Source organism: Macrobrachium nipponense, chromosome 35 (assembly GCF_015104395.2).
Source record: "Macrobrachium nipponense isolate FS-2020 chromosome 35, ASM1510439v2, whole genome shotgun sequence".
Taxonomy (NCBI): Eukaryota; Metazoa; Arthropoda; class Malacostraca; order Decapoda; family Palaemonidae; genus Macrobrachium; species Macrobrachium nipponense.
The window spans coordinates 24116030-24143661 of record NC_061096.1 but is presented as its reverse complement, the minus strand read 5'-3'; the positions used below and the strand labels follow the sequence as shown (position 1 = coordinate 24143661).

Genomic DNA, 27632 nt, shown 5'->3' with positions numbered 1-27632 from the left:
AATTGGAGGACTGTGATAAAAAAAAAAGATATATTAATAATAATAATAATAATAATAATAATAATAATAATAATAATAATAATAATAATAATAATAATAATAACAACTGTAATTGCTGTTCTTTGGTGAAAATAACTGTCAAGACCGCATAATAATAATAATAATAATAATAATAATAATAATAATAATAATAATAATAATAATAATAATAATAATAATAATAATAATAATAATGTTACAAAATGGATAATAGAAACAACTTTAAGGGACTATGTAAATCTAAGTTTACTGACTTTTTAATTATCATTGTTTATAACAATCTCTTCAGTTTCAATATAGAGTAGTATAGATCTTGCACAGTAACAGAAAATGCAAGAGGACAAGGCACTAGTTCTGCATTTCTCCTAGATAACATCGAAAGCTGACTGAAAAATTCATACGAATGTATGCAACCATATATCACATGATCTGAACAACACGAGATCTTTAAACTGCCGTGCGAGAAACTTACAAAATTAATGGCTGACAATCAATCAGGTGAGAGAGAGAGAGAGAGAGAGAGAGAGAGAGAGAGAGAGAGAGAGAGAGAGAGAGAGAAACCAAAAAGAAAAAACTTTTACATCATATTTATAATGAAAGCTAACTTATCTTACATGGTGTATACCAATGCATAAGCAATATATTATAGTAGCGTCATTAAAATAGACGTAAAACGAGATAAAAAATAAATACGCTGCATTAGGATCATGACAATTTTTACGTACGACAAAATGCACTTTTAATTTTTAATGCCCGGAGGACTAAATGTCCTAATACATAAATGCGAGGGTGGGGAAAAAAAGCTGACCTTCTATCGAAAGGAAATGAATCTGATTAAGTTCCATCGTAAGTTGTGTGCCTCCCAGTAAAATTAACCTAATGAAATTTAGGAGAGCTTTTTACGTTCCGACGAGATCAGAGCGATCCGCCAAAGCTACGAGACAATTTAATAAGTGACATAAGTTCAATGATAATGGACCTTTTTGGTACATTTCTAGCGAAATTCTTCCAAAGCGCAAGTGCCGGATATAATTGGGCAAACGGCGCGCAGTCATAAATTCATTAGCCCTAACAAAAGAACCTGTAATATAATATAAAAGCAGCTGGCTCTATGGCCAGACTGATTTCCAATAAGTGCTCTCGCTTTGCAAAGGCGCTCTTAAAGAAAACGAAATCAGCCATTTTTTTTCTTCTTTTACTTTTTCCATCCATTTTTCCCCGGAGCCCCCAATTTGAAAGCCTTTGGCAATGTCACAAATAGGTTATGAGTTTTAAAAGCCCACTCTCAAGTGCAAAGAGGAGTGGGGAGGGAGGGAGGGCGAAAGGTGTTACATGCATGCCAATAAAATGCGAGTGGATAAAAACGGACGGATTCTAAAGGCGCGGATTAAATACCAATTTGTAGGAAAGGAAAGAATGAATCTTATTAAGACCTCATTATTTCACTTCCAGGGATTAGGCGATGAGAGTGCGCGGATGCACTCAAAGACCACCAACCATCCACTGATGACGTTAACGCCCTCCCTCACATGCTTGATTCGCAAAGCGAGTAATTTGCGCATGCGCACAGCAATAAGCGTTCAGCAATATTGTTTACACATTTAGCAGGAGAAATGTAATATGATCGCGAGAATAAAAATCCCAAAGCAAGATATAATGCGACCAGGGTCAGAGAGGATATAAATGTGAGGGATAAAGGACTGGGTTAAGAAGAGGTATTAAACAAGAAAGGGTGGCTGAGCAGAAAGGAAGGATTACAGAAAGGGAGAATGGATTAAACTGGAAGAAGAGGATATTAAGTGGTACAGGAGAATAATAGACGGAATACACTAAGAAATATGGTTCTCCTGAATACATGGACACAAGCGAGGACGAACAGTATTTGCTGTTATATACTTGTGTATGAATTTGTGTGTATATATATATATATATTATATATATATAGATATATATATATATATATATATATATATATATCACATACAATACAAACAACATTTAATTATAAACATTCAATTGCCAATCATATTCAGTACAAACAATATCTCGAGACTGATCAGGTGAGAAATCGTAATGTACACAGACAGAAAAGTCAAAAGTGCTATAAGAAAACAAAAGGCTTGATACAGACTATACAGACTCGGCAACCGACCCAAAAACAGGAACATACATAAGTAATCATTCTTAAACCGAAACGGTAACCATCCGCCAGCGCATTCATCACTTAAATCCTATACATCCGGGGGTCTTAACAACACCTCTCTAGTAAAAGGACGAGGGCAATCTAAATTCATATTGCGCTGATCTTCAACAAATCTTGATTCCGAGAGAGAGAGAGAGAGAGAGAGAGAGAGAAAGCAGGAACGGAACCGCCCAACCCCTTGCACGTCAGATCTTAACGAGTATCCTTCTCTAGTATCCTCTCTTATGTACATATGGCTGTCTTTGCCCTCCTCATTAAGAATCCCATTCAGATGAAATATGGCAGCCCCTCTGTGCAGACCTGATCCAGTCACACGCCCTTTTAAGACCTGCGAGGGAGAGTTCTATGTGGTTGACAATCAGAAAGCTGTTTCCTCCATATGACGAATTGTGCTCATAGGAAAAATAACCCTCTACGTACAGTCAAACATTCTTACTGCTAGGTAGAAATACCTAGGATAAAAAAAGGACTTATTATTCGTAATATGGTTCAATCTAACAGTTTCCTTCCCTAAATATACAGCACAAATAAACTGGGGAGTCTTCTGTATTAATAGCAACAACTAAAGTAATAAAGCCAAAGCATATTAACTTTCACGGATGTATAAAGTCAACCTAATTATTCCCTTTTAAAAGGACATCTTGAAGTATATATATATTACACACACACACACACACACACACACACACACACACACACACACACACACATATATATATATTATATCTATATATATATATATATATATATATATATATATATATATATATATATATGGTTCAGCAAAATGAAAAAGAGAATTTCTTCAACTATGCCTGTAAAAATTCTACGTGCAGTTTAAAGCAATTCCTGCAGTGCCCCTCTCTCTCTCTCTCTCTCTCTCTCTCTCTCTCTCTCTCTCGTCTCTCTCTCTCTCTCTCTCTTTCCAGAAACCAGTATCAGGTATCAAGGCCATAATACTATACCTAAGTTGTTGCTAGCAGGTTCTACATTGCAATTATCCTTTTAAATGAGGCAAAGGCAATGCCAGCAGCGAGTCCTACATGCGTGAGCCTCTTGGCTCCTTTGCATTAAGACTAGTATGGCCCAATACGCTCCCAACTCTCTCCCTCTCTCTCTATCTCTTTCTCTCTCCTCGGAAAAAAGACCCCTGGGAAATTACTCAGCGTTCGCCAATTGTGGCACAACTCGAAAACAAAGACCACAGGATGAGAACGTTGGGTCGATCACACGAATATCATGAATGTCTAATGGTGAAAACGGAAAGTCGAGGATGGGGGTGATTGAATTTGTTATTATAATCTTGGCTTGATCAATCGAGGGGCTTCTGAAGGAAGGAAGGAAGGAAGGAAGGAAGGAAGGAAGAAATGGAAAGACAACATGAGCACTTCAAGGCTTGGTCAAATAACAGGGCGCATCCTTACACAAATGCTCGAACAATTACTTGACTCAAATTTGGTAGATGAGTCGCCCGTTATTGTAGGAAGTAAGGAGATAGTTTCACACACGCCGTAGACAAATAACACTCTTGAAAATCCTTTGGGGCATGGCATGAAGAGAACGATCTCACCACGTAATACTCGTTCAGAAACAGAAAGCTTATACCCACTGGCGCCACTCCATGTAAGGGGAAACCAGTGTGTTCATTTTTCGCTGTGGAACATCTACATATATAGATGGCGTTTTCCCCTTAGAGAAAGTGGGAACGAGAGGGTAAAAACCCTTTTGTTTTTAAGCCAAGTATTACACCAAGCCCAATGAATTTTCAAAGGTCTTATTTGCCTAGTCTTAAAAACGGCAAACGTCTCATATACCCAATTCACGTCCGACAGAAACATCGCAAACAAAGAGACCTAACAAATAAAACCATTTTATATGCAAAGACGACCAAATCTGATTTTACAAACTACCACCCCCAAAAATAATTCCGCCTCCCTCGGTCCCTCCTCAATCCTCCGACCCCATTTCGTTCCGTATCGAAAAGGAATCTTGAATAACGAAGTCAGCTTCCCTCATCCACCATAAGGAAACATAATAAATTAAAAGCCCAAAGGAGCTTATAAATCCGGGAGCTCCCGGAGAACTTGGTTCGAGTCCTACATCACAGTCCTCGAGAAACAACCCAATATATCCCTGACGAGGTAAGGGGGGGAGCAGAACAGATATACAATGGCCAAGGGATGTGAAGAAGAAGAAGAAGAAGAAGAAGAAGAAGAAGAAGAAGAAGAAGAAGAAGAAGAAGGGGGCAGAAAAGGCTCTGACGAATTTAATTCGCTCTATGGTTTGGAAAAGAAATCTCAGCTCGGGTGGGAAATATTGTTCTTTAACGGAATGCTAACTTGAAAGCTCGAGAAGGTTGCGCAGTCATAAGCATATACTACATAACGATTTTCAGGAAATTGTCATTTTAATTCGTGTGAAGTAAAGGCATAAAAAACCAGCCTTTAGTGGGTGGAAGCAGAACTCCTTCTTTAGGAGCTTTATAAAAATAATATAAACACAAAATTTTAATAAACTTCTGTGAAGTACAAATATAAGCAATGTATGAATTACTAATGCATATACAAAATAACTTTCTAAGTACTAAATTGCAAAACATAATGCCTCTTTTCCTTATTAGTAAGTATTATTCCACTGATTGTTGTTCAAGACCCTACCGAAAACAATATTTTAACAGTTCCGAACAATTAGAAGAGAGAGAGAGAGAGAGAGAGAGAGAGAGAGAGAGAGAGAGAGAGAGAGAGAGAGAACAATTCTATGAGGTTACAGAATTTTCTTTACACACACCACCATCCTACCAAATACGAGAGGTCATATATAATCTTATGCAAAAGAAAACAAAATGTTATACAAAAGAAAATATCAGTAATTCAAATCCCTTCAGAAGGTGATAGAGAAACGCACACCAACTAAGAAAGAATGATTGACTTTTTCAGGAGTGAATACTGGAATCATACACACAAACGCACACACACACACACACACACACACACACACACACACACACATAAAAGACATGACAAATGGACAGTTGAGCAACAGAAGACTAAAGACAAAAGTTGTAATTTCTCTTTCTCAGGAAAAAAGAAAAACATATTATAAATGAGACCCAAATCTCTCAGAATCCTAAAACGGGACCTATTCTACTACCCCACTGGATAACTCATTCGTAGATGGAGAAAAGTGAATGTGATTAAACGGCGGCGATCGTATCTTTCTTGAAACGAGAGAGAGAGAGAGAGAGAGAGAGAGAGAGAGAGAGAGAGAGAGAGAAATTAAACGAATGCTGGCAATAGAGAAAACATTCACCGATAGGGCAATAACTTACAGGAGAGAGAGAGAGAGAGAGAGAGAGAGAGAGAGAGAGAGAGAGAGAGAGAGTGTGTGGTGTGTGTGTGTGTGTGTGTGTACATAACCAGCAAAAACATAAAAATGATCTGGAGCTCTGAAATGCTTTGGCAAATCGTCTTAATAATCTATTTAAAGCCAAAAAGTGTGTCCTATTTTGCATGATTAAAGGTATGCTTTTACTAACTTGAAAAATGGAACGACCGACAATAACAACAAGCAGATAAAGGGTAATATATTCTTCGAATAAGAAAATCAAATAATTATTCCACCACTACGAACGTCTCAAAGAGTGGAAAACAAAGAGAAAATAACACACGAGACCTTTCCTGCCAACCACCAAATCATAGAAAACGTACCAGAAGCAGTTTTCACAGAGAACGCGACAAGTGGAAACCGAACCTCCCTAACTATACTTTATGCGCAGATTTTCTGCTTATTTCGTTCCCTTTCCATTTCTCGTGATAAATCCGATTTCTCAGCAATCGAAAAGCAAATTTTAATTTTTACACTAATAATCATTCAGGCCATGGATATAACTTTGCTACTAAAAGTTAAATTAGATCAAAACTGGGCAGTTGTATATGCTACTAAATATAGGTTGTATAGCTTCCATATTAGACAGAATTACTGGACGTGTTAGCACGTTAGACTTAATGAAATATATCACTTTCCGACCGCAGACTTTCACTTAAGGTTAAACAAACGCTCCTCTCTCTCTCTCTCTCTCTCTCTCTCTCTCTCTCTCTCTCTCTCTCTCTCTGTAAGATTATTGATGTAAATAAATTTCTTATCGCTATATTTCAATATCCAAGTTCTCTTCAATATCCAAGTTCTCATCGTCATCTTATTGGTAGTAATAATGAGAGTCACAGAAATATAACAGAAAGATAAACATATAAATGCTATTTTTCCATAACAGCCAATGTCAAATATTAGTGGTTCCAAGAATCAGAGTTCTTGAAATCAGAAATAAAATTAAAAGACTGCAGTGCATTCTAGCTTTGATAAAACGGTTTGTTTTGTCCGTATAGAAGCATACTAAAAATTTGTATTTTTCATCATTGTCAATACTGGATCTATCGTAAATGAAAGGGAATTTCTTATGAATAATTTATCCAGAATTATTGGATATGTCACGAGTATAGGTGGCTAACAGTATGAAGTATGAAGCATCCAAAACTATTTCGCAAACCGTATCGAATTTATCTAAATGTCTGTGAACTCCCCTATGAAATATACGTTATATATAATATTCTATAGAAGGCTTCACAGTCGAAACAATTAGCACAATGTTTTCATAAACTAATTCATTTAGAAATAAATAATTATTACAATGGTAGCACGAACTGATCGCATATTAAGAATTATATTCCGTAAAATGTCTGCAAAACTCTAAATAAAATTGCAATTTAAAGTCTATAATCGTCGCACCGAGTTCACTCTCTCTCTCTCTCTCTCTCTCTCTCTCTCTCTCTCTCTCTCTCTCTCTCTCTCTCTCTCTCTCTCTCTCATCGCACAAGGTAAGGAATTGCATGACTACGTTCTGACGAAAAAGAAATATCTTGGATATAGAAGATAATTTACTTTTTCATCTTAAGTGTCTCAAGTGATGACGGAATTTATCAACATTTCTTTAATACTGTTCGTAATGCAACAATGTATGAAATTTGGTCACGTTCTCGTACGTTAAGTTAGTTTTCGATTTTAACTATTTAAACTTTTTGTTTCAAAGTAATGTAATTAGTTTCTGGAGATAATTCGGTTACACTCTGCAACAGACAAGAATACTTTAATTTACCCCTAATAAAACTTACATGGTACTTATGAAGAGTTTGACAAAATTCATTATGTTAAACAATCGGCAATTAAGAATTACTAAATAATTTTTTTTTTCTAAACCGTTATTATTCATACGACACGACAATCTATGAAAATACACTACATTTAAGCAAAGCAAGGTATTTCGAGGCTAAATCCTCCAGTATAATCTCAGTTTTTATTGGAATTGCATTCTGTTATCAGCAATCACATAAATAATCGTTCACTAATCATACCTGAAATTATGATCCAATACACTTTAATATGAGATCTAATGTTGCTCATTTGCAAGACACATGTTGATCCTTTTTCATATGACAAATTTAAAGTCTCCATCGATGTTAATATATATAATGTTATTTTCCATTTGATAATGAATTCTGTACAATTGTCAGCTTGAGCTGGCTAATAAGAGAATTAATAGTAGCAAAATACTGCAACTACAAGTAGCCCTACTACTTCTGCAACTATAATAATAATAATAATAATAATAATAATAATAATAATAATAATAAATAATAAATTAAATTAATAATATAATAATATAATTAATAATAATAATAATAATAATATCTGTGTATGCTGGAAACAGATCTTCTTTCAAACACATTTTATCAAAAATAATGCCAGAAGTCATAATTGATTGTATACATAAGGAGAATTGAAAGAATTTTGTATAAAATCAATTCTGTGAGTTCTGCCATTATTTTTAATAAAATGATAATAATAACAAAAATTTTTCCCCGCAGAGAGATTAATCCACCACCAATAAGGAGACACATAAAAAGACATTCCTCCGTGGGTAAAACACACTTTCTCAGAGACCAATACTAAATTCAATTAATATCAGACATCGAAAAAGGTTTCCAATGGCAAACACTCCAATCACATACGTTCGCACAGAGAAAAGTCAGCGCAATTCTTACGATGGTTTCGGGGATGTTGGAGTTGTGGCAAGAAAACACACAGATAATTTCACTAGCTCGTCCCTCTGGGCTACCACAAAACTCTTCAGTAGGGCGAATTAACTATAAAAAAAAAAAGGAGGGGGCATTTGGATTCCCAATACATACTTAGTTTCACCCGTGCAAACGTTGAATTTTGTAGCTTACGAAGTTACCTATATATAACTTTAAAGAAAAACTCGACTATACGACTCCTATTCGAATACGACCTGGAAATGAGTAAATTTTATGTAGTGACATTGTCAATGCACCCTGTCACTGTGAGAGTTTGAATCTAATAATATTCTGTATGTATTCGAATTGGTACTTTCACACGAGAGCTATGTTAATTTAGTAATAGGATAGCTTTACAGTAAGATACCTCCGCAGAATCATCAAGATTCAATGTCATTAAAAGCTATCTTAAAAATATGGCAGTTAATCACTAAATGCAGACATAGTTTTCTCATTCTATCCGTTTGAGTAACCGATGCTGTTTTATGACAAATCAAGAAATTATACTGACTAATAAAAGAATGAACAGTACTAATCATGACCAGATCTGCACCCTCAGAAATGACTGCAGTAGCTTACTTCATACAAAACATGTGGAATATTACACTTATATCAAACAAACTATCTATGTACATTCAGCCCCACGCATTCCACAATTTCCCTCCTCCAATAGTTTGTGATTAAAGGAGAAGGAAACCTTAAAGAAAACGGACATTCGATACATTTTCTTTGTTGAAGTTATAACAGTAACTTCGGCAGAATTGCGTATGATTGTTGCAGTCTCAGATACAAGTGGTCTATTATTATTTCATTTATTCTTAACTCTATTCAAGTTCCGCCAGGGCAAACATTCTTTAATGGCAGGTTCTATAATATGAAAAACAGAGATCAAATTTGCATAAAACTTTCCGGCTGTTCTGTAAAACATAAGTAATATTTTTATTTTATTGTTTATCTTTTTCACGTAGGGTAAATCCATCATGTCAAAACAACTTGTGTGGATAAAATTAAAATTTGTAATTAAATTTTCCTAAAACTAAATAAATCTTGATCTCCAAAAGTGAATGCACCAGTTCTTCAATTGCAAAGTTTAAGAAAATCTTTTCAAGTCTTCGCACTAATTCAACCAATAATTAACATGGAAAAATGTAAGGTATATTTATTAGTGAAATATATTACCCTTTTGATCCAAATTTAGTGCTTAATTTGTTGTAGATATATAGAAATTTCAAAGTCTTTTTCTTCTAAAAAAAAAAAACAATTTAATATTATTTAGGTAGTCTGATTAACTAATTTCGATATATATCTAGTTCCATTCATACCAAGGCCAATATATATCTAAACAACGGGAGCACCGCCCCGTTGTTCACATAGGTAACGTTAGCCAATAGCGGAAGGCTCACTGGTAATACCTTGTCTGGTAACACATTCTCCTCTCTCTCTCTCTCTCTCTCTCTCTCTCTCTTTCTCTCAGGCCCTGACAATAGCCTCTCTCTCTCTCTCTCTCTCTCTCTCTCTCTCTCTCTCTCTCTCTCTCTCTCTCTCCATTCCATCAGGTCATCAAATCAGAGTCGGAGCTACAAAAATATACGTTTATCCAAGCAAAGTACTAACTGAATAACTCAGATTCTTACAGGATAATTAATAGAATGATAACTCATAGTTCAATTAACTCAGATAACCCCCCGTGAAATAATAGTCTTAATCAGTAATAGTCAAACACCAATTATCTCTTCTCCAAAACACAGTCCCCCTCACTAGGACACTTAGTCCCCTCCACTAGATCCGCCCATTGCAGCTTGGAATATCACACACTTTTCACAAAACAAAAAACATTGCAGAGCCATCTTGGCATTCTGCCTTTTCTCCCCAAAGCAGCCGTCTCCCTCGTTCTGGCTAATACATGCCATTAAGAACGGACATAGCTCATACACGTACACATGAATTCACACTCTTCGTCAACGCCCTGAAACTACTTTTCAACTGGTTTCAAAGTCACCTTGGACAATCTCTCATGGCACTGATATGCTTAGGTAAGGAACTTTAACATCGCACCACCCAAAAAAGAGTCATCAGCATTCTTAAGCTGTCGCCCGAACTCTCAGTCTCCAGGAAAGTTAAAAATGCTGAATCTGTACATTCCTTCTTTTACAGATTAGCTTGGCTACCATCCTGGCTAGCCCCATCCTAGCCACAGGCCACATAAAACAGCTCAATATATAAAAAAAAAACATTGGCCGGCTCAAACCACAAAATATAGTAATAACTATCACACCTCATCACCAAAAACAATTGGGTGTATAAACTTTTTTCTCCATCTTGAATTCTTGAATATCCCTCTTTGTCTGCAACTGCTTGCACAGACTCGTAACACGTTGTAGGAAGGCGAAATGTCTCCCAGTGGAAAACATCCTACGGCTTCTGTAGACCCAAAAGCGCTGTAGAACTCTGTAGACTTGTAGAAACATCTCTGCAACGGCTGGTGGGCGTCTTTCTAGCGTCGGGGAACGACGATTATGGTGTGTTTAAGTATGTCAGTCAAGTCATCAGTCAATCAAAAAAGAATTAAACCCAGACACACTTCTATCAAATAATGACCTCAAAAATTCCCAAAAATACTAACTGAACGTCCCCCAATTAACTCCGTTCAATATGACCACTGAACTAATTTCTAACTTCAACTCGTGAAGGAACTCCAAGGATCGCTAAATCATAAGTCATTATCACAACCCAGCAAAGAAAATATTTTCTCTAACTCAATTCTCCAATAATAAAAAAAAAAATTTCATCAAATTCACACACCAATACACACAATCCAGAACTCAGACTCACAGAATCTCCACGGACTTCTGTCATTGCATTTCAAACTCACAAATTGTCACAAGTAAAAAAAAAAGAAAAAAGTAATGAGTCCAAGAAAAAAAATCATGTAACAAGCCCAGACCCAAAATTATCACTGAAAATGTTCTCTTAAGCTCTGATATTTCAACAACCCACAAAATCAGTAAAAACTCTCCAATGTCTAGCAGCAAGAACCCCTCACTGCTCACATAATTAATTCCAAGGAGACTTAATGTCAAACGCCCAATTTCATGCAATTCACAAAACCAAACAAATTACATCTCCCGTCCAAAAAGAAATGCTATTTAAAGCTCAACCCCGATTACATCTCTCTTAGGAAAAGGAAAAAATTAAAAAAAATAATAACAGCAATAATAATGCGTGAATTCTCCCCATCACACAAAGCACATAATACGTGCATGATATACATAACCCCCTGTTTCCCCCATAAATGCCATGTGTATAGCTACGGAATTTTGCCATCGCAACTTTTCATCTATCGGGCACTGCCAGAAAGCAACCCCATACACGTGCATTTTCAGGAAATGTTATGGTCAACATTTCCAGATATTGCAAAAACTCTGAACAATCACCACTGAAGGAAAAAGAGTCATCACACCGGACTCATCACAGCATTTTCACCCGCGAACACGTCAGGTGCTCGAACTGCAGCATAAAAATGTCTAGTCAGACTTCCAACTTTGGAAACTCATGCTTCTCAAAAAAATGTTCTATACTGACATTATATCAGCACATTTCACAAAATTATCTCCAGGATATGACTAAGGTGCTCAAAAATTGTCTCAAAGACATAACTCTCACATGATATTACTCAATTATGTAAAAAATTATCACCTAACCGGGATAAAAAACTACGGTAAACTCACAATTCAGCAATTATATGCCACCAAAAATAACTCACTGGTGAACATAAAAACTCACAACATCTCCATAGGACCACAATGCAATAATGCCACTCGCCTCCAATTAGTCACGAAACCAAAAAGAACCACAGAACTCTTCTCTTGGCTCGTAAAACTCCCAGAAATTCAACTAATAAATCATAACCACAAAAAAAAAGAAAGTCACCACCAAAGATTAATGCCATCTCCATATATATCTATATATATATATATATATATATATATTATATATAATATATATAGATATATATATATATATAAAATCACCATATTATAATAACACCACCCCAGTGATGAAAATATTTCCTCAATTTAATTAATAACCACACCACACTATATTCGCTCTTTATTTCACCAATAACCACGTGTTAATATTAAAAACCACCACCCCAGTAACAAAAAATATTCACCCCTGTTTCGGCAAATAAAAAATACTACCTCTATTTCCTGACACAAAAAATATTGCCCAAGGTCTCCTCAAAAAGGTGTCTCCAGTTGCAACAAAAAATGGCTGCAAAAATAATTGAACTAAACATAGCTCTCACCACCATAGGCCTAAACTGTGGAATATCTCCAACACAATAAAAAAATATCAAATGGCCAAAAATATTATGTCTCCAAAATAACTCAATGTTATAGTCAAAAACTATAAACTCTCTGTTTAGCATAACTGCTAAGAAAGGGCAAACACTCGGCAAATAAAATTGCCCAGGAAATTCTAGGAAAAATCACCAATGTGCCACATAACTCATTATAACAACTACAAATTCAAAGTCTCTAAGCAAAGACTTCTCAATATGCACTACGGCACAGGCCACTGGAAACTTAACCAAGTTTCCTATCTCTGGGAAAATTGTCACATATATGAAAAGTTTAACTGAAACCAAAGTACCTAAATTAGCCAGAAAACTAAATAAGGAAAATTAGCTCTTGTCCCACTAAATACCCAAGACAAGTAAGTAATCTCTAAATACCTAAGACAAGGAAGAAACCTCTAAATACCTAAGACAAGGAAGTAATCTCTAAATACCTAAGACAAGGAAGTAATCTCTAAATACCTAAGACAAGGAAGTAATCTCTAAATACCTAAGACAAGGAAGTAACCTCTAAATACCTAAAAAAAAGGAAGTAATCTCTAAATACCTAAGACAAGGAAGTAATATATATGTGCTTAGATATTTGAGAAACCAGAAACTGTTATAAAACGAAATGCGATGCTGCAGGGAAATTAAAATTACCATATAGATGGCTGGAGACGTCTCAAAATAAGCCGCATGCACTGTGCTCTAAGATATTCCCCTTGGGGGTGAGGGTGGGGGTGGGGGGTGGGGGGTGTTTATAAGAGGGTGGGGGGGAAACGAGGGGCCCGGAACATAACTTGCTTCTATTAAACTAGGGCAAACAGCCTTGGGAGACACGGAAACTGCCGCCCCATCCTCATACATTGATACTAATTCCCGCCCTACATCTCTCCCACCTCTACGTCCAATTCCTGCAACACGTAATACGAAACTGAATAAGACGGGAACCGCTCTCCATTACGGATACGTACTAGGTGCAAATCGTCTAATATAGCGCCTGTGCAGCCCTTGTAAACGGTGTAAATACATGGATAATTTAATTGGTTCTGACACCCAATTTGGCTGCCGACGTGTATCTTGCCTTATCAGCACTCCAGGCTTTCCTCCTCCTCCTCCTCTCCCTCTTCCTCCTCCTAATACTACTAGTATTACGCTCGGTCCTCCCTTTTCTCATCCAAAGCTAAAATATGAAGTAAGCTGCATTTAAAATTAATTCCGTTTCTTGAAGATGTAAACATAAGAGACGCGTTATCCCCAGTTAACGGAGCCCAATAACCATCCGTTGTATAATTACGGCCATCGCTCAGGGGCGGCAGAATTTGCCGTGCTAAAACCGCTTCTAAAACACTGACATCGATCGAGTTTCAGATTGAATCCATAAATTGTGATTGCAAGTAAAGCCTCCGAGCAGGAGAGCAATCTTTTTTTCTTCTTTTTCTTCTTCTTTCTTTAGAAATCGTCTAAGTTCAGCATATTCTCCGTATAACTCTATCTACATTTACAGTATTAAAAAAAAACCCAAACAATAATTTTAGCATTTTGCCTCTCACAAAAAGATTAATTTAAACACCACGTGATGCCACTGCCCGGGTCTGGAAAGAAATAATATTGTGAAGAAGACAGAGAAATTCAATCCGGATGAAATGAACAGACTTCACAGCGTTAAAGCTGCAATGAAAATGTAAGATAACACTATAAATCTACTTTAGTTTTATCTTTATATTTTCACTTGAAAATATGCCGAGTTCAAGAACAGTAAGCCAAACAAAACAAAAATCAAACATTAGACTTTATATATATGTAAAACATCTGACAATCATTTACGACATAAATCTGATAAGTGCTTATCGTTTTTATTTACAAAATATTCAACAAATACTGGGTTTATTACTTAAACTAGCTTTTGTGACTTATTAATAAAAAGTTCTCTCAAACTTATAATGGACGCAGGCTAAGCTTGTCTCAAACTTTAACATTCATGTGTATTCTCAGTGAGTCGAAGAATGCAAGAAAAGAAAATAAAATTTGCAGGCACTTCTGCAATCAACAATTTGTTTATGTGCACATTTATCTCATCAAAGAAATGGAAATAAAAATAATCAATGAAACATTTCCTTATTTACCTTTACCATTCTATTTTAGGCCCCAGGGCCACTTCCAATTAAACAATATCATTTAATGCATGATAAAATATATGAGGAGGAGGGGACTACATATCGCTTTAGTGAGCAAAATATGACTTCATTTTCTTCAATTTCATCTTGCGGTTCATATTGATTGCATTAACCGATTCAAAACAAGGTGTGAAGGGCAACGAACAAAAATATACACACGAACTAATACTGAGCACGGCGAGTCCCTTCCTCAATTTACACTGGGGCTCCAAGAAGTATATATTTGGGAACGAAGGAAGATTAGAGATCGGGACTGGGGTGGTGGTTAGACTTGAACGGAAGGACTGGGGAGGAGGAAGGGTCTCTGAAGGGGGTAGGGGGGAGTCTATCGAGGGGGGTGAAGGCTTTCTCAAGGATCATAAATAAGCACATGCTACCTACATCATGAGCTCATGACGTACGTCAGGCAAACTCCAGACGACAAATTCATGCAATACAGCCGTTAATTATTCATGCCTGACTGCTACTCTGTCCCAGGGGAGAGATTTCATTGTAGGTAGGGCACCCCGCAGGGATTAACTTCAGATCGTTACTTGCACGACGACTTGGAGTAAGTCGAGGACCTCTCTCTCTCTCTCTCTCTCTCTCTCTCTCTCTCTTTCCCACTTTTCTTCCCCAGCTTATTTTTCTCCCTCTTCATTTCTTGTTGTAAAATGACGGTAATGATGATCACCGACATAACTCACTGCGTAGTTAACGACATGGTTTCAGTATGCGTCTGGCCGTTGACAAAGGGATTGAGAAAAGTAGATGGGGGTGCAATTTATCGCGGCGTAATGTTTCGGAAGAAAACCAGAATGTCTGCGTGAAATAAATATCTGAATATGCTCGATATATATATCATTTCCTTTGAAAGTCTGAATTACGAGGATTCTGCACAAAACATAGATATCAGAATTTACTCTGGGTATAAAAATAAAGTCTAGGAGGAGGAATTGCGCATAAACAATCAAAATATAAAGTATTCTCTTGGAAATCGTGGATTTGAGATTTGAAAAAAGTCAGATGAATATTCCAAAGTGTTTATTTTAATATAAAGTATAAAGTTCAAAGTTCACACACACACACACACACACACACACACACTTCCACATCATTTCATACTTAAATTTCGTGAGGAAAACGAGATAAACGTCGAAGCACAACAAAATTCGTGCTAAAAGCCATCTATAAAACTAACAACATATTTACGAAGGAATCAACTGATGCGTTAAATCCGGTCACAGTTCAGTGGTATGTCACCATATCACCATCCTTTAAGAGTGGCCCTTTCGTACTGTGAAAATATGATGATGTAACTTCATCTACACTAATTATCGAAATTCGAATCTTGCTCACGTTTATAGCAACATCTAGAAGCTTCTTCATGAAACCTAGCATACAGGCCAGTGTGTGTGTGTGTGTGTGTGTGTGTGTGTGTGTGTGTGTGTTTTATAATGAAAACGGGAATGTCACGACTGTTTACACCAAGCTTGGCCGCAGATGTATAAACATTTACAGAAGTGGAGGTGAGGATCGAACACAGTTTATTGCGGTAATTTAAAAGTTTATCAAAAAGCGCTGTTGTTGCCCAGGGTTATATTAAATACAATATATCCTTAAAAATCTTTAGTCTCCTTAAAGGAGTCACGCTTACATAAGCGGAAGACAATTATTCATATAGACATAGAAGGTATGCCATTAAAGGTTGAGCATTTTTTTTCAGGAGTTGCCCTTAAAAATGGTAATTCTCATTAGACAGAGAGAGAGAGAGAGAGAGAGAGAGAGAGAGAGAGAGAGAGAGAGAGAGATTCTAAGGATAAAGTGAACTATTTTTCCTTTAAATAATGAGGGTTGTGTTTACCCTTGTCTTTTATCCTTTACGTGAAAAAGTGGAAAGGGTAAGAAACGGATAGAGGGAGAGAATGAGATAAAAAATTGTAAAGAAGATTAAGGAGGAGGGAAGGTACTGACAGTGAGAAGGAAGAACGAAAAAATATAAAAATTTTATTACGAAGGAAGTCTGAAAAGGGAATTATTTAACATTCATCGGGCGAAGGAAGTGCGCAGATATTTAAATGGCAGGGTTGAATTCTTCAAATATTTAATATACGAGTGGGTGATGGAACAATAAAGGAGGTAATTACTCAATATTAAAGAGACATAGATTTATAACTACTCAAAATTACAAGGACTCATCATAGATGAATTAATCAATATTAAAAGGTCCGTGGAAGATTTAATTACCTACAATCAAAAAAGGCTGAATTAATCAATACTAAAATGGGCGTGGAAGACTAAATTAAAAACATTAAAGGGAGGGACAAAAATATTGAGAATGAAAGGGCGGTTTTGGAAGGTCGAATTACCCAAAATTAACAAGGGTTACGGAAAGCTGAGTTATTCAGCATTTAAAGTTGGATCAACAGATTAAAATTAACGGAATTTCAATGATAACAATTAGGTCAGCAATTCTTACAACAACCACAGACAGTCTGGGAAAATAAGTTTAAAACCTGGGAAAAAGAAATTTATGCTCGGCATCGCAACACGTCAAGAAAATAAGAACAAATCCGGATTACGCGGGAAAAATAAAACTTGCAAAGAAATCTCTCAGCTTATAATTTCTCCCCTTGAAGTAACACCTCGTATTTCTGAGAGAGAGAGAGAGAGAGAGAGAGAGAGAGAGAGAGAGAGAGAGAGAGAGAAGCGACACCAGGGAATGCACGGGAAAATCTAGTCCTTGAAAAAAAAAAGACAGAGAGAGAGAGAGAGACAGACAGACAGACAGACAGAGAGAGAGAGGAGAGAGAGAGAGAGTGGATAGACACGACGCATTTCACGAATTTCTCGGAGGCACACTTGGTGAAGGTGATTCTTGTTGAAACTTCCCGTACCATAACCACCCGCAAGGTTCATATCATGGGGCGTGTCAGAAGCGGAATAGTCTTTAACGTCGCCATGGGAGTTGTATTTACATTAGAACATTACTTAATAAGCTTTGGGGCCTCGGCGATTTCATTTATTTTCGCATTGGCAATAACAGGAATCCTTGTCATTTTTTCCTCACAGTGGGTGACAAATGTAGTTCTCTGCAAAATTTAAAAATAAAATCGCAGAGAAATAATTAACGTAAAACGAATTATTTTTGTAATGTTGTAAGAGATTACAAGCTATTTCTTAGGAATATGTAACAAGGCAAGAAAAAAATGGAAAAAAACACCCACCTGCGAATGTTATCGTATGTGAGATTAAAAACTATTTCTTAGGCATATGTAACAATAAAAAAAATGCGAAAATTATCGTATGAGATTAAAAGTTAAGGTCGACATAAACTGAGGAAATTTCCAAAAATAATGAATATATTGAAACAACCCTTTCATTGTATGATTACATCGTCATTCGGGTACATAAATTACAAGGATAGGTAAAAAAAAAAAAAAAAAAAAAAAAGAGGAGGTAAAAAATAAGAAAAAAAAAAAAAAAACCACAGGCAAAATAATGACCAGCCTATCGAGTTACAACTTTAAGTAAAGTTCGAATACCAAACAAGTCACTTTGATGAGAGAGAGAGAACTTGATGGCACATGGTGCGGTTGGGGCATTTGCTCGTCGGTGTCCCAAAAAGGCCGACTGATAATGGATTTGTCTCACTTAATTCACACTCAAACTATCAAATTCTCGCCGAAACACGAGACGCGGCAAATCCGCTTCAATTTTCATTTCTGGCATTTGAAAATTAGAGTTGACTTCATAAAGCAAAAACCTTTTTTATTTCTACTAATATTTTTCCTAGCAATTCTACACACACACACACACACACTATATATATATATATATATATATATATATATATATATATACTATATATATATATATATATATATAGATAATATATATATATTATATATATATAATAATAATAATATAATATATTCATACATACAATTATATATTCTAAAAAAACCTCAGCAGATGCCACGGTGGAAAAATGAAAGCCGAGAGAGCCAAGAACTTTCGGTCTAACACGACCCTTTAGATCGAAAGTTCTTGGCTCTCTCGCCTTTCATTTTTCCTCCGTGGAAAACCTTTATATATATATGTGTCATATATATATGTATATATATATATAATATATAATACACACATATATATATACATATATATATACAAATCCCTAACGTCTGTCGTCCTGATTTCGTTCCTCTCCGTTGGACGGTGGTTCGATCCTATGAGGGGACGAAATTATTATCAACTAAAAAATTCCCCTTCCCTTCGGTACATATATGAAAATATATCAATTCCGAGGTAGAGCGAATTAGATATTAAAGGACATTTGTAGGTCGAATGATTTATGTGAATCACGTTGATGTGATAATTATCTCATAATATTAATATATATATATCTATATATATAGATATATATATATATATATATATATATATAACAAATAATGTGTGTACTTACAGATCTGACCAGTCTCCCTGGCGAATTTTGTCTGAGACTTACCTGGAAAAAAGAAAAAATAAGTAAATTAAAATTTGTTGTTATTATATGAAAAAATAACTGGAGATCTGCCTTGCAGTTATTTAAAGACAAAATAACAAGGCACGTCTTCAGCACTAAAAATTTCTATACTGAAATGAAGTATATTTTTTGTCTACGACTGTCGGCAGTTTAGCTTTGAATTATGTTCTCTCTCTCTCTCTCTCTCTCTCTCTCTCTCTCTATCTCTCTCTCTCTCTCTCTCTCTGTAAAAATTCATTCCTAGATTTTTATCGGAGCACTATATATCTGTAACTTTTGACAGCACGCCATCTGTTATCTTATACATTTCTCATGGTATCCATCACGCTCCTCTTCTTCCATAACCTTTTTTCATCGTTTATATTTTTTTTACACGATCTTAACGCTGACTCTTAACCTGTCTTCTATTTTCATATTTTTTTTTTAATTCAGATCTTGACAACATGATACATGTCTTCGTAACATCATCATCATTATTATTTATTGAAGTTACTCTACGACAAAAATCGGAGAAGAACGAGAAATAAAAAGTAATCTGAGCAATAACACCAAATCCGCGAGCCATTTTAATATTACTATTATAAAAAAAAAGCAATTTCAACATTAACATTTTAAATCCGCGTACAGCTTTAACGTTATTTTCACTAGAGTATATACAATGAATTATGGCAATAGAAGAGAGGGCCAAGTTGGCTAATTCACACCTCAGTTACTTACCGTCCCAAAGCTCAGGAGTGGGTACCTTCATTGACGCACATAAAAAATATTGGTACTAGTCGTGTTTTATTATTATTATTATTATTATTATTATTATTATTATTATTATTATTATTATTATCACTGTCGTTGTTGCTGCTAAAATATATATACACCACTCGGTTTAGCTGATTCTCCCTCATTCTCAACTCAACCTTTTTAGTCCGAGTTTGCTAGAATACACATCCTATTATTGGACTTTCTTAGGCTTAACTGAAAAGAAGAAGAAAAAACTAGAGCCCTCACACGTGAAGACACGCTCTAAAAAAATGAAAGGGGAGGGGGCGGGGGGGCGGGGGGTGTGTGTGTGAGTTAAGGTACTTGATCATAACAAAAACACAATTCCGGCTACAGTAAAGGAGCTAAAAGCAGGTCGTATTGGCAGTTGTATTATAAGTTTTTCCAGGGAAGAAAAAACAACAGCAAAACGCTTAAGACTGACACTTGACTAATTTCATGTCATTATTCCACGATTATATGGACAACAATAACTAAATTACAAAAGCTACCTTGCAATACACTTGAATAGTAATTAATTTTCAAGAGTGGCACAAAATATTTTAAAGGAAAAATAACAAAGGCATGCATCTAATGTGTCTGACCGCATAGGCCTACCCTACGCCCGCATCACATACAACGAAGCACCTCCCTCACGAAACTCTCTTAACTAAAATAAGGAGACATGTTTCTTTCTCGCCATAAAAAAATAAAAAAAATAAAAAGAAGGGAGATGACCGGCGTCTAACTTAATATCCCAGCGGTACAGGGAGGGATCGTCAGCGTTCTCTCCCTTCATAATAACTTCCGTCCATTGCCCAGCTTAAACCAAGGGAATGACAAAGTCAGCTTGCAACAATTTCCCCCCAGATAAAAATTGTCGAGTGTCTGCCCCCCAGCGCCGCTCAGTCATCTACATACTTGATGAGCGAGGACACACCAAGCTGAATATGGAAATGGTCGGCCCCGCGTCAACATCCTGCCACGGCAGGGGGGAAAAAAGTAATGTCTAGGGCTATATGGAGCACACAGAGCGGGCTTACACGCACATGTATACGCACACACACACACATACACACACAAGTCAGTCACAGGTTGAGTCACAGGACTCAAGAGCTCCTCCAGCTCATCTCCCTGTCTCTTTCCTCATTCTTGGATTCACAGCCGTCCATTAATCTAAGGTGAGCTTCTTTCCTGGAGGAATCTTTCTCTCCCAAGTTCATTCTGAAAGGATTTATTTTAAAGGCCTCTCGCCCAACGCCATGTCCTACTCATCATCGCTGATGTAATGCATATTTTTCCAATCTCGTTTCGTGCAAAATGTTGGGAATCGACTCAACTAATGCTGAAGTATTACTGAGGAAATACATTCATCTAACTAACTTGAATCTGTTCACACTCACAAATGTCAAAACTTAGCGTAAATAAACTTTACTGTATATCAAAATATTCAATACTTAATTTCCATCACTCGAAGAGTAGAAAATTTCCAACTGTAACTCACATGTATAAAAGGAAAATCACTACGTAAAGAAGCGGATTTATATTATTTGTTTCGACAAAGGAACAAAAAAATAATAACATAACTGTCATATGATAAGTCTGAACCGCTGTCATCATCAATAAACATATAAACACTCTTCTGACATGTTTTCTCGTCAACGCTGGTCCGGAGGATACTAAAATAGATTCCTCTATTATTAATTAATCGGGGCTCCCCTACGCTAACAATTTCGCTACAGGAGATCGTAACTAATGCAGACCAATATTTTACCAGAACTCCTAAGAGACTTATATGCGGTCAGTACATTAATACCGGGGTTTAACGTGGAAAATATTACTACGAAAAAGTTTGACGTCTGATGCATCAAACACATACTGAGGACACTATAGAACAATATGCAATTCTATAATGAAAGACCAAGTGAGAAGAGAGTAAATTGAAAAAAAAATTACTTTTAAGAATTTCAATCCAAAACTGTTGAGTATACTCCTCTTGCAAGAGACAAATTCTAGTAAATTTCATTCAATAACAACAACACGACATAAAATTGAATACATGGTATAAATTATGTTTTACAAAGCAATTCTTACTAGGGCATAACGTCATATATAAATTAATTAATTATTTATTCTAGTATAAAAGAACTGTTAAAATACACTTTAAAGCTAACAGCTAAATCTCTCTCTCTCTCTCTCTCTCTCTCTCTCTCTCTCTCTCTCTCTCTCTCTCTCTCTCTCTCTCTCTCTCTCTCTCAAAGGAAGCTCATTAGTTAAACTGGTCTTATCCGTAAGATTTTCAGTTTTTTTCCTACGTATCCCCATACAAGTTTACCATTAGGAAAAAATAAATAAACTTCAGTCAGTAAATGGTGTGTGTGTGCATGTGTGTGTGTGTGTGTGTGTGTACAGACACCATTTACTGAAACATTTGTTACTATATTTTTTCAAGAAGTAAACCCGTATAGGGCACGCAGGAACTTAAGGTCATAACGTAGGAAAAAAATTTGAAAACCTTACGGATAAGACCCGTTTAACTAATGAACTTCCTTTTATTATGCTTATAAGGAATGGACGTAGGTAGGCTTATTTCTTACTACTCAGGAGTTAGGCCTAAAAGGTCACATAACCGCTGGGATTCGTGGTCCCACTCATAGCAATGACAGGTGGGTATCCTCATCACCCTTCCGGAGGTAATGCAACAATGAGAAACAACCGATTATAAGGTGGAAATTTTATATCGAATAATAAACGAGAAGTAGAACATGCTTTCACTGAACTAATCCTATTAGAGGGTTGCAATATCAACTACGAAACAATGCGAGGGATCAGAATACATCCGTCAGTGGACGTTAATATCCAGTATCTGTATACGAGTTCGGATCCAAATAAAAGCCTAACGCTCTTTCCCTTAGTACTAACTAATCGCGCAAACCAATTCAAATAAATCCCTCAACAAAATCAACGATATCGTACAAATAGATAACAAACAGACAGGTAGAATACACGCCCTCCAACCATGAACGTCAATTAAACCTTCAACTATTTTTTATTCGATTTAAATCGTGTTTTTCATTTGAATAAAAACATATCAGCTTGCCTCAATAACCTGTGATATATTTAATTTACAATATCCATGGTTATTACTTCTCGAAAGTCACAAAAGGTCGGAGGTCAGCAAAAATTTCTAACGAACTGCCCCGTCAGCATCTCACTAAGACTACAGAAAGAATATTCTAAAATGATCTCAACAATCACATACTATGGAATTCCCTGTCTCCTTCATCTCAAAGGTCGTGCCAAACTGAGGCTAATTTGACCGCTTTCACACTTGAACACCCAAAACATTATCATCACCAAAATGCATCCTACGGAAAGGCGTATTCATGCAATTAAGCTAGATCTTTTTCACAATACTTTGTCAGTCAGCCTAACGAAACAGTGAAAAATATAAAGTAGTAAAATAACGCTATACTTCGGATCCCATATTACTGGGTATCATTCTGATAATTCATTTATTCACAAAGTGCATACTTTTAAAAAATGTGATGATAAAAGGGATCACTTTGCTATTATCCGATCGTTCAAAATAACTCGAGCTTACTTAGCTAATTCGTACATGAAGATTGAATGTCCCTATGACACTGACTGAAATAGCTCGAAACAACCACAGAGAAGCGTCACCTGAAAGCGAATCCACCTGAAAGGCTGAGCAACATTTTTTTTTATCTCCCAAAAACATATAATTTATCACGAAATCTGTTAGTTTCACATTAATTAAAAATATCAGTAATTCAAGTAATTCAACAATTTTCCAAATATACTGGCAGAGCGATTCTATTCATGCCTTGAACAATTTCACGAGTCCATCCATTACTATTGTTCTACTTTATACTATTGTAACCGGTTTTACAACATTATTGAAAAAATCTCCTTTGCGGAAAGAGTATACTTCAGTATAAGAGTAATTTCTTATTAGATAGACACACACACATATATATATACATGAATATATAAACACACAACATACACATATATATACACAAACACACGCACACAAACATATGTAGACATATACATGAAACAGACAGAGAGAGAGAGAGAGAGAGAGAGAGAGAGAGAGAGAGAGAGAGAGAGAGAGAGAGAGAGAGAGAGAGAGAGAGAGAGAGGAGTTAATTCAAACTTTAGTGATTCCAAACATTTGTTGCAAGTATAATGGGTCCCTGAGAAATTAATGCAGCTGTTAAAGAGGGACTGGGCTTCATTTCCATGCAGACCCACCCCAATATATAATGTATTGTTTATTGGTACAAAGAAACCATTTCTGTCGGGCTCAAGCCCTTTTTGCTTTTTACAGCAGTCTCAAAGCATTGTTGCGAATATGAACACCAGCCGTTTGTTTTCAAGGGAGCGCAGAACCGGCGGGTAACAGTTCGGTGTTAACTTTGGGAAAGGCAAGTGTAAGTTTCAAATTAAGAGAACGTCATGTCAGTATGGGATGTTTGATTTAGCAAGCTTTCTGCTCATACATTTTAAAGAACGTAATAATATCTATCGTAATAATACTGAAGACAGACAGGACATGGACTACATCCTCAAAAAGTGAAGCTCGTTATTATCGACCGTGCGTGCCCTTGCTTCCGTTTCAAAAATATGAAATGAATACAGTCATCTCTGAGCTTCTCACAAATAATTTCGAACTTATGAACTCCGCCAGGACGAGCAGATGCCGCTACTCAACGTTTCCTCTCAATCCGCCACCGATAAAGGTACGTTAGGTAGAGAAGACCCACAAAGCCCCTTTAAACGCGGTAGAACGAAATTAGGATGGCCAGTACCCTTCGCCTCTGCCAATTTCCCTCCTGCAGTTGCAGCCTCCCCCCATCCCCCTCCACAACCCCGGACCACTCTTACCTTCAAGCATGGCTAATCCAAGTGATCGTAAAAGGACCACTGACGAGTAGACGTGTGGACCACCTACGACAATGTACCGCTAAGTACACACATCAGCCAAGCAAATAAAAAAAGTTTGTTTGTTTTGATAGTGCCATAACGGCGGGGGCGGGGGTCCGCCTCCATTACTCGCCTCCCGGAGGAGCGCGTTGGCCCACCTGAGTGCTGGAGTCTCCGGTATAAGAGAGCCCTTCAGCGGCACCAACTACTCCTTGGATAACGCTTCTCTTTTGGTTTACGACTGCGACCCCGAGAGAACAAACCCCCTCCTCCCCCCCTGGGAAGGATGAGTGATTACCCAGGGGAAAGTATCAGGGGGGGGGGGGGGGGCTGGTATAGTCTTAGACCTACGGCGAAAGTTTCGTGCCCTCTACTTCTTTCGTAAGTCGTTTTTTGAGCTCTACTGGCGCGAGGGGTTAGGGAGGAGGAGGAGGAGGAGGAGGAGGCGTCAGAAGAAGAAATTCTTCAAGTCTCAGGGACTTTATTTATGAGAAGAATAAATAAAACTTTAACAAAGAGGAGTGCCACGTAAGTAGGCTTTAGGGGTAAGGTGAAATATAATGTGCGTCTGTTTATTTTGGCATACTGACCCCAGAGAATAACGGGCTACGTCCAAAAGGATTTACGTTAGAAACCTGGAGTGCAGTGGAAGGATGGGAATTGAGCACAAATAGTAATAGCAATCAATAACTCTATAGTCATTCATCTAAGAAAAATAACAATTCGCAATTCAATAAAATCCTTCTTTTTCGCTTTAATTTGATGATTCAAGTGAATTTCACGTCTCCACTGAGGAGAATAGCATTTCAGCTGTGGATAACTCGCAACTATATACAGTAGCATCGCTAAATCGGTAATACTCACACTTGGTATCCACTCCCATTGACCAAAGGCTCCAAGGCAGAATCAGTGTTTTTCCTGACCTAACCATACTATTAATTTCTTCAAAGCTCTTTTTCAACTGCATTTAGCTATGGCCTCGCTGTTCATCACCTTCAAATTATTACTATTATTATTATTATCATGACAGCTGCTTCAGCACTATTAATCTTGTAAAGAGTCTTCTCTATCTTTCTGATGACGGCTTTCTCGTTGTTGCTTAGACTATCGAGCAACGCACCAAAGGGCATGGTAAAATTCGGTTGAGTCATTTGATTTATTATTACTTATACAATTCTCTCTCTCTCTCTCTCTCTCTCTCTCTCTCTCTCTTCCTCCTCTCTCTCTCTCTCTCTCTCTAACACGACGTTTCCTCCTGATCGACAGGACATTATCAAGCGATAACTGCTGAGGGACTGAATTCCAGTGTTGTTGTTGTTTTTGATTAAGCTGACCTTGTGTCAGCATGGACTCTTGCTCACAGAGCAGCCCGTAATAATTCAAGTGGTTGTTGTTGTTGTTTTTGATTTAGCTGACCTTGTGTCAGCACGGGCTCTTGCTCACAGAGCAGTGGCGAGTCCATCTCCTTTTATCGTGGTGTTGCGAGCTCTTGAGTACGGTCAGAGCACCTCTCCGGCAGGTCGTGTTTTCATTGGTTCCCGGGAAGGTGACTCATACGGCGGGCGTTGACGAGTCTTGCAGACCTTCTCAGGTGGGGGGTATCTCCGAGAGCCTCTTGATTGGCTTCTACCTGAGTGACGTCACCCCTGGTATTATTCTCATGTCCGGTGTTCGTTTCATGCGCGCTGGTACTTTCGTTGGGGGGGAGGGGTGTGGTCCTCCTCACACACGTCGGTATCAAGAACGCTTCTTGGGTGGTATTAAGGGGAGGCTTTTCTTCGAGGATGAGCAGCGCTTCTAGGAGACGCAGACGTCGTGGGTCAAGTGCTCTCCCGATGATCTTAATATTCCTGACGATGTCGTCTCTCGTGATGTTTCTGTGGTGTACTACAAGGGCGTGCTGCCTAATGGCGCCCTCCTGGGCGTGACAGGAAATCTTTTTTGACAGGCGCATCGTCGTCATGCCGATGTAAATCCCAGGGCATCATTGGGCGGGGCATACGTATCGGTAGACGACGTTGGACTGCTTCAGGGGGTCTCCTACCGGCGGGGAGGGGTTGTTCTTCATCAGGAGGTCCTTCGTACGTCGATTCTTGTAGTAAATAATGAGGGACACACTCTTTCCTTCCTCCATGGGGCGGACGTGTTCCTCTATTATTTTCTTCATAGCTGTTTCTTCCTCCTTGTATTGGTGGTGCATAAAGGCTTTATAGAAGAGTTTGATATCCTCCGGGGGCGGAATGTTCCTTCTCTCTTCCTCCGTCATGTACCAATTGTCAAGGGCGGCTCGAGTTTCTCGGTTTACGAGTTTATTCGAGTACCCATTGTTAATTAGCATCTGGGATGCTCGGTCGAGTTCGAGGTGTGTGTCCTGCCACGTCGAACAGTGCGAGAGGGCCCTCCTGACGAAGGCCCTGACGGTGGTGGTCTTGAACCGCGCAGGACACTCGCTATCACCATTCAGACAAAGTCCAAGGTTCGTAGCCTTGGTGTAAACTGTTGTCGCCAACTTCTGATTCGTCTTCGTGAC

The 27632-nt window shown here is 37.4% G+C and overlaps 1 protein-coding gene across 1 annotated transcript in view; it reads left to right on the top strand.

Moving 5' to 3' along the window:
* The first annotated feature begins 4411 nt into the window (after window positions 1-4411).
* LOC135208299 (ABC transporter F family member 4-like) overlaps window positions 4412-27632 on the top strand; it is an 89029-nt gene continuing 65808 nt past the window's right edge. Inside the window, exon 1 of the mRNA XM_064240402.1 lies at window positions 4412-4523. Within this exon, the coding sequence (XP_064096472.1) occupies window positions 4412-4523 (112 nt within the window). The remainder of the gene's footprint in view (window positions 4524-27632) is intronic.